Source organism: Colobus angolensis, unplaced genomic scaffold, assembly GCF_000951035.1.
Source record: "Colobus angolensis palliatus isolate OR3802 unplaced genomic scaffold, Cang.pa_1.0 Scaffold596, whole genome shotgun sequence".
NCBI lineage: Eukaryota > Metazoa > Chordata > Mammalia > Primates > Cercopithecidae > Colobus > Colobus angolensis.
The window spans coordinates 777,702-785,557 of record NW_012119554.1 but is presented as its reverse complement, the minus strand read 5'-3'; the positions used below and the strand labels follow the sequence as shown (position 1 = coordinate 785,557).

Genomic DNA, 7,856 nt, shown 5'->3' with positions numbered 1-7,856 from the left:
GTACGTTGTTGATGGAAATGTAAATTAATTAGTATAGCCCCTATAAAAACTGCATGGAGGTTCTCCAAAAAACTAAAATTACCATATGATCCAGCAATCCCATTACTGGGCATATATCCAAAAGAAAGAAAATCAGTATATCAAAGAGATGTCTGCACGACCATGTTTACTGCAGTACTATTTACAATATCCAAAACATGAAATCAATGTAAGTGTCCATGAATGGATTAATGGATACAGAAAATGTGGTACATATAGCTATACAATGAAATATCATTCAGCCATTAAAAATGAAATTTTATCATTTTCAGCAATATGGATGGAACTGGAGGTCATTATGTTCAAATAATCATTATGTAAAATAATCCAAGCACAGAAAGACAAATAACGCTTGTTCTCACTTACACGTGGGAGCTTAAAAAGTGGATGTCATGATGACAGAGAATAAAGTGGTGGTTACCAGAGGCGGGAAAGAGTTGGGTGCGAGGGGTGGGTGAATAGAGGTTGGTTAATGGGTACAAATGTACACTTAGAAGAAGTAAGAACTGGAGTTTGATAGATCAGTAGGGATACTATAGTTAACATCAAGTGTGCATTTCAAAATAGCTAGAAGAGAATAATTGGAATGTTCCCAGTGTAAAGAAAAGAAATATTTAAGGTGGCAGATATCCAAATTATTTTGATTATATAAATGTATCAAATGGTCACATGTATCTCAAAAGTACGTACAGCTATTATGTATCAAGAAAAATTAATTAATTAAAAAACAAAAATATTAGACTAGCTCAGCCTAGTGCCGTGGTTGCCAAAGTTCAGTCCCCAGGCCAGCAGCACCGGCTTCCCCTGGGAACTCATTAGAAACCCAGCTTCTCAGCCCCACTTGAAGCTCAGGGGGTGGGCCTAGCATCTGTGTTTCAACAAGCCCCCAGGTGAAGCTGATGTGGCTCACGTTTGAGAACCACTGATTGGGTTGAAGCAGGGCTGTAGGAAAGAGACACTCACTGGCTTGATCTTCCTTTGGGAACAGTTGGGGAGAACCTCCGCCCTGGTCAACTGGAGCCTCTGCTGTTGGTTGTGCACCCCATCTTGTTGATCTGGTTGCATTGTTGACCTTGAACACAATACTCTGGCTCAACTGAGTTTCTAGTCACTCTCACATTCACAGTGACTTTTTAATGTGTGTGGGTGGAAGGTGAGGCAGTGCTGACCAGGTGAGGGCAGCCACAGTCTGTGGCCCTCATCGGATTCCCCCTGCCCCTGCCCCTTGACCATCCCAGCTGCCTGGAAAGGACCAGATACATTGGGGGTAGGAGGGGGGTAAGTGACTGAGCAGGTGTCAAGTGCACAGAACTTTTCTCTCCTCATCCCTCCTAGAATGTCCATATCCTCATCCTGGAACCTCTGAATATGTTAGTTTAGATGCAGAAGGAATTTTATAGGTGTGATTAAATTAAGGATCTTGAGACGGGGGTTATCTTGGGTTATCCAGGGAACCCAGCGTAGTCACAAGGATCCTTGTAAGGGGAGAGAGAGGAAGGAAGAGGCTGCACTGCAGGCTCTTGACAGGCTGATGGCGGCACCAGATGGGGAGCAGTGATGTGCCCTAGAAGCTGGAAAAGACAAGGAAACAATTTGCCCCAGGCCCTCTAGAAGGAACGCAGCCCTGAGGACCCACTGTAGACTCTTACCTGTAAGAGAACTGCAAGAGGATGAATGTGTGTTGTTTTAAAGCACTGAGCTTACAATATTTTGAATAAATATGCATTTATTCACATTTATAATAAAAACTGTCAAATAAACATGTGTTGCTTAAGGGCACTGAGTTTGTGGTATTTTGTTCCAGCAGCAACAGGAGACCGACGCACGGTCTTTCTGGACTTTTAAGGAACCTGCTTAGCTTCCTCCCAAGTCAGAGGTTTCACACGTGCTGCCCCCATGGCCCAAGCCACCCTCTCTTCCCTCCCCACCTGTCCCTTCAGCTGGGCAATCTCCCTCAGCTCTCTGGCCTTGACCTACCTGATTCTCCTTGGCCCTACCTAGACAGGCCAGGTCTTCATTCACCACCCGTCAACCCCTGCCCGTTGCTCACATGACATCCTTTACCTTCGCAGAAGCTTGTCCAACCCTCCGCCTGCAGGCTGAATGTGGCCCAGCATAAATTTGTAAACTTACTTAAAACATTATGGTATTTTTTGTGATATATTTTTAGCTTATCAGCTATCGTTAGTGTACGTTTTTTGTTGTTGTTGTTGGGATGGAGTCTCACTCTGGCGCCCAGGCTGGAGTGCAATGGCACCATCTCGGCTCACTGCAACCTCCACCTCTCGGGTTCAAGCAATTCTGCGGCCTCAGCCTCCCAAGTAGCTGGAATTACAGGCAGGAATCACTGTGCCCAGCTCATTTTTGTATTTTTAATAGAGACAGTATTTCACTGTGTTGGACAGGCTAGTCGCAAACTCCTGACCTCAGGTGATCCACCCATATTGGCCTCCCAAAGTGCTGGAATTACAGGCGTGAGCCACTGCATCCGGCCAGTGTTCGTTTTTTTATGTGTGTCCCAAGACAATCTTCCAACGTAACCCGGGGAATCCAAAAGATTGGACACCCCTGCTTAACATATCCTGGGTCTCCCTCACTCCCCGCAATCCCTCACTGTCCCCCAGGGCTTCCAGCTGCAGCAGCTCCCTGTCCTGCAGCCATTTACCTCATGCTCCTCCCTGACTGCTGGACTGAGGCTCTGTGAGGTCAGGACCAGGCCCAGATATGGCTCAATGGACGCTCAATAGAATGGCTGGATGTTGGAGGTGTGAGGACAGCCAGCTCCACTTTACCCCACAGCTGTCTCCTGAGGCAGCCTTTCTGTACCCCCTGGCTCCTCCTCCTGTCATTCATTCATTCATTCAACTCATTCGTTCAACTCCTGTCATTCACTCATCCAGCAAACATTTATAGAGCACCTAACCTGTGCCAGGCTCTGACTTTCAGTCGGGATGGAAGACAGCGTCCTTACGTGGACACTTGGATGACTAAGGAAGGAACTTAGTAGGTGCCAAAGTGACCCTAAGGTAGGTGGCCTGAGGCCAGCAAGTGTCCTGTGAAAACAACGGCAAAGACTCAGGCTCCCAAACTGGGAGTCATATTACTGGTCTGCAGTACAAAATCACTGACAAAACACACCTGTGCCCATGAGCCAAGCATGCAGAGGGCCAAAGGTGTCTGCTGACATTTCTTCAAAGAGGCAGTTTTGTGTGAGCACTGAGCATGCACACTTGTGGACCCCTGTCCTAGGTGAGGACCATGCCCGAGTTCTGCTAGGAGATCCACTCTCTCTCCCAAATCCCTCACCAGAGGCTCTGCCCTCTGCCCAGCCAGGCTCATAAAGATTTGAGAGCTCAGCCAGGTACAGTGGTTCAGGCCTGTAATCCCAGAACTTTGGGAGGCCGAGGTGGGCGGATCACCAGCATGACCAATATGGTGAAACCTCGTCTTTACTAAAAATACAAAAATTAGCCGGGCACAGTAGTGCACACCTGTAGTCCCGGCTACTCAGGAGGCTGAGGCAGAAGAATCACTTGAACCCGGGAGGCAGAGGTTGCAGTGAGCCGAGATCATGCCACAGCACTCCAGCCTGGGCAACAGAGCGAGACTCCATCTCAAAAAAAAGCAAGCAAGCAAACAAACAAATAAACAAACAAACAAAAAAGATTTGCGAGCTCAGAGACAGAGGAAATGCCATGTGTCTTCCCCTTCTGAGTCCCACGGGGCCAGAGCACGCCTTCCGCTGCCTTGGCAATGACAGACAAGCTGGGATCCTTCCCCATCGCCAGCTCTGCAGCACTGCCCTCCTGGGAACCACATTCGGTCATTCTGTGGAGTTTTCATGATGGGTTTCATCATCAGATTTGTTTCCTCCATGGGACTAGACTCTTCAGCAAGTCTCATTACCTCTCCGGACCTCAGCTTGCCCTCCTGTGAAACAACAGGGTGGAACTTAAGCGCCCTTCCTGTTCTCTCTGACAGTCTGAATCTGTCTTGTGCACGTACAGAGCCCAGCAATAGTGTCAAAGAGCTTTAATTGTGGGATGGAAAAGAAAGGAACCTGTGGGTTTTGAGGAGGGGACAGGTAACGCCAAATGCGGATGATTATTCTGAGGGCATCCTTGACAGGCCGGGTATCGTACTCTGAGTTTATCTGCAGCCGCTTGTTGTTTGGCAAGTGCAGGGATGCTGTGGGTCTCCAGTTGGTTCTATCTGAGCTGCTGCTGGGGTGGCAGCTCTCAGAAGTGTGGGACAGGATGCAGGCGATGGGGAGGGACTGGAATCGCATGTTCCCTGCAGGACATAGCGCACAATGGTGGTCTGGGGTAGGATGAAGTGTAAGTGCTCTGCTTCAGGCCAGCCTTAGGTGCGAGCCATCTCTGCTTAAGTTGTTCATAGAGTCCATAGTTTGTAGGGGGAGCTGCAAGAGAAACCAGGGTCCGTTGAATGGGGCTTAGAGAAGGAGTCTTGCTCTAAATGGCCACGAGACTGGGCAGCAGGGGCCCTGGAGATTTTCCCAGGCTGCTCTGTCAGGCACCAAGGCCGGCAGAGCCCCAGAGGGAAAAAGTCTTGCAGAGAGCATTGGTTCAGTCAGCCCCTGGCGATCTCAAGGTGCACCTGCATCCCAAGTGCTCAGGGGAGACCAGGCTCTGCCACGGGGACCGTGGAGAAGTCAGCCCCCATGGTGAGGTTGTGCGTGGCCTCGCTGGTCCTGAGTAATTGTCCCATCCCTGTTGGGAAGGAAGCTGTGTGCATTGAGAGTGATGTTGAGAAGAATCCCATGCAAAAGCAATGCAAAGTGACCAGCAGCTCATCCTCTGACCTATGTCCCTTTGCATCAAAAGGTAGGACCACAAAGAGATGGCACTGCTCTGTGTCCCCATTAGGGTGGACGTGGCTTGAAATGTAAATCAGATCAAGACACTCTCCTACAAAAATGCATTCCAAGTCTTGGGATTGTGGGTAGGACAAATTTCATTCTCTTCACTGTGCCCTATGAGCCCGAACATGGCCCTCCTCCATTCCTGCCTTAGACCTTTTTCACTTACTGTTCCTTCCTCTGGAATGCCCTCCCCATCAATCCCTGTATGGCTCCCTCCTTCCCAACTCAGCTATCTCCTCAACAAAGACCATCCCTCACTTTTCCAAGGAGGAATGTGTGAACCAAAGGAGGTTCACAAATTCACCACCTCACTTTCTATCCATTACCTGTTTTCTTTCCATAGCACACATTGCTGTCTCAAATTATCTATGTGATCTTAAGTGTTCTTACTTTTTAGTGGTGTCTTATCTGTTTCCCCACTGGAATGTCAACTCCCTGAGGCCAGAAATTCCTCAGTGTTTGTTACCATTGCAGCAAGGAGCACTACCTGGGAAATATTGTCACTATTCATTCATGTAGTAAATAGGACTGGGAGGGAGGATGCGTGGATGTGCTCCCTGCCACCTGTGCTCTAAGCATGCCATCATGGGGCACAGGTGACGGCTTCACTACACAGCCAAGATTATCCCGTATCAAGGGGAGAGCACAGGAGGCAGCCCTGAGGGGACAATAGGACTCAGCTCTGACTGTGTCATCCACTGCTCTCCTGGAGCCAGGGTCACCTGTGTGGCTCCTTCTGCATGAGGCAGGTATAGCTGCATTGGTCTGTGCACCCTTACAGACCAATTCAGAGGAAAACCCTGAATTATAAAAATACCAAGAAGGGGGAAGTCAGACTTCTCTGGCAGCCACAGCAACTTCTGTCCATTCCAGGTGCGGAGTGGAGGCAGCCCCGGGTTGTAACCATGGCGGTTGTAGTGGTCGTCATAGGTGCTGATCAGGTAGCGATGTGGGGGTTCCTGGTGGTGGGTGATCAGGTGTTTGTAGGGGAGCCCCTGGAAGGACAGACACAGTGGGCTCATTACTGATGGGAGCAAGGCATCCGCCTGGCCATGGTGGAGACAGGAGCTGCCACACGTAGGGGTCTGTGGTGCTAATGGAGAGAGTGGGCATCCAAGGGCTGGCAAAGGGTCTTCAGAAACACACTTGTTTATCCCACTCTGAGGCATCCCACTTTCAAACACATCCCAGCTAGCTGCAGTCAGTTCTCTGCATGGCCGGTCCCATGCCGAGTCAATTCATTCCTAGAATGAACTACGTTGGCACATTAAAATTAAAGCCAGGACATCCTGCTGAATGGGAAGAGTCAGTACCACCCCACTTGTGATCTGAAATTGCAGCCTGATTTGTCTCAAGTCTCACGCATCCAAGCCTGTTCCTAAGGGCAAGGAAAAGATGCTGAAAGCCAGCCTGACGTGTGTGCCTTATATTTCAGTCTGTTACTGTGGGAAGAATCAGAGAACACCCTATAAATTATCTTCTCTTGCACACGATTTACAGCTTGCTCAGCTGGAAACTAGGGGAGTGATTTCTTTGGTGAGGAGTAATTTACAGGGAGAAGAAAGCCATGTTCTCCTTACTCTGGGATGTCTGCCTGATTCAGTGCTTTTCCTAAGAAAATCCTCTTGGGCCCAGAAGGGAATCCTGGGGAACTGCACTGATTTACAAGGAGGGATAATGTTGGTTTCCATGCTTGTCCTCTTGTCTGGAGCAGACAGGGAGGCCTGTGTCTGCTATGGTCTGGAAATGCCAGCTGCACCCAATATTTCAAGTGGTGGTCCCATAAATAAGTCAGATCACAATGCCAGAGGAAGACAAGGGGGGTGGGCACAGACACTAAGCAGGATTCCCAAGATCCACATCGCCAGGTACCCCATAGTGTATTTCCAATGCCAAAGTGACTTGGAGGGTTTCCCATCAACAGAGGGAAGTGTAGAAGTGGCCTCGTGGCTTGGGAGGGAGAGAGACCAGGAGGAATTTTCTTGCAGTTTCTCTTGATTTGGGGTGTGGTCCTGCTGTCTGTATTGTGTGCCTGGGATTTCTCCTTATTTGGATTTGGGAAAGTGACAGACACAGAGACAACTACCTTTGAAAGAAGAGCTTGTTACTTAGAGTTCTCAAGAGGAAGAGTACGCCATGCCCTGCAGGGCCACATAAGGAAGCACCAGTGTTGGTCGTTGGTCGGGAGGCAGAAGGAACGAGTGGGAAGCAGGGCCCAGAGCCTTTACTGTGGTTTCCATGGGAACCATCGGGTGAGGCAGAGTGGACAAGTTTAGGACTGGATGTGTGAATAGTTTTTGTGGGCTCTGGGCCCCAGAGGTGGTCTGTAGTGTCCACTACTTGGCCCTGGGGTGATTTAAGGCAGAGGAAACATTGGCTTGGTGTGTGAGAATCAGATAAAGGAGGTGGTTGGGGATACGGGCTTTGGAATTGTTTTTGACTAAGAAGGAGGAGCAAAGTGGGAGTGGGAGATGGAGAAGGAAGCTGTCCTAGGAGAAGGGGGGCACCATGAAGCAAACAGAAGAGCTGACAGAGTTGAAGCAGCCGTGTGGCAGCAGGGTGATATTCAGAGCCCCATCCCACAAGCAGGCAATTTGAACAGAAACATTGGAAATAAATATTCAGCGCTGGGCACAGTGGCTCACGCCTGAAATCCCAGCACTTTGGGAGGCCAAGGTGGGCAGATCACTTGAGACCAGGAGTTCAGGACCAGCCTGACCAACAGAGCAAAACCCTGTCTCTACTAAAAATACAAAAGAAAATTAGCTGGGTGTGATGGCACACACCTGTAATCCCAGCTGCTCGGGAGGCTGAGGCAGGAGAATTGTTCCAACCCAGGAGGCCGAGGTTGCAGTGAGCCAAGATCGCACCACTGCACTCTAGCCTGGGTGACAGAGTGAGACTCTGTCTCAAAATAAAGAAAAGAAAAGAAAAG

At 49.2% G+C, this 7,856-nt stretch overlaps 1 protein-coding gene across 3 annotated transcripts in view; it reads right to left on the bottom strand.

Moving 5' to 3' along the window:
• Positions 1-4,056: 4,056 nt before the first annotated feature.
• Positions 4,057-7,856, bottom strand: part of LOC105526535 (chromosome unknown open reading frame, human C1orf158) — a 15,596-nt gene continuing 11,796 nt past the window's right edge. For 2 of the 3 annotated variants that reach the window (XM_011962552.1, XM_011962553.1), the window contains 2 exons: positions 5,739-5,916; positions 4,057-4,459 (listed from right to left, as the gene is read on the bottom strand). In XM_011962552.1, coding sequence (XP_011817942.1) covers positions 4,278-4,459; positions 5,739-5,916 — 360 coding nt within the window. In that variant the 3' untranslated portion in view covers positions 4,057-4,277. Of the gene's footprint in view, positions 4,460-4,940; positions 5,917-7,856 lie in introns of those variants that run through there. The other variant, XM_011962551.1, reaches the window with a different exon arrangement.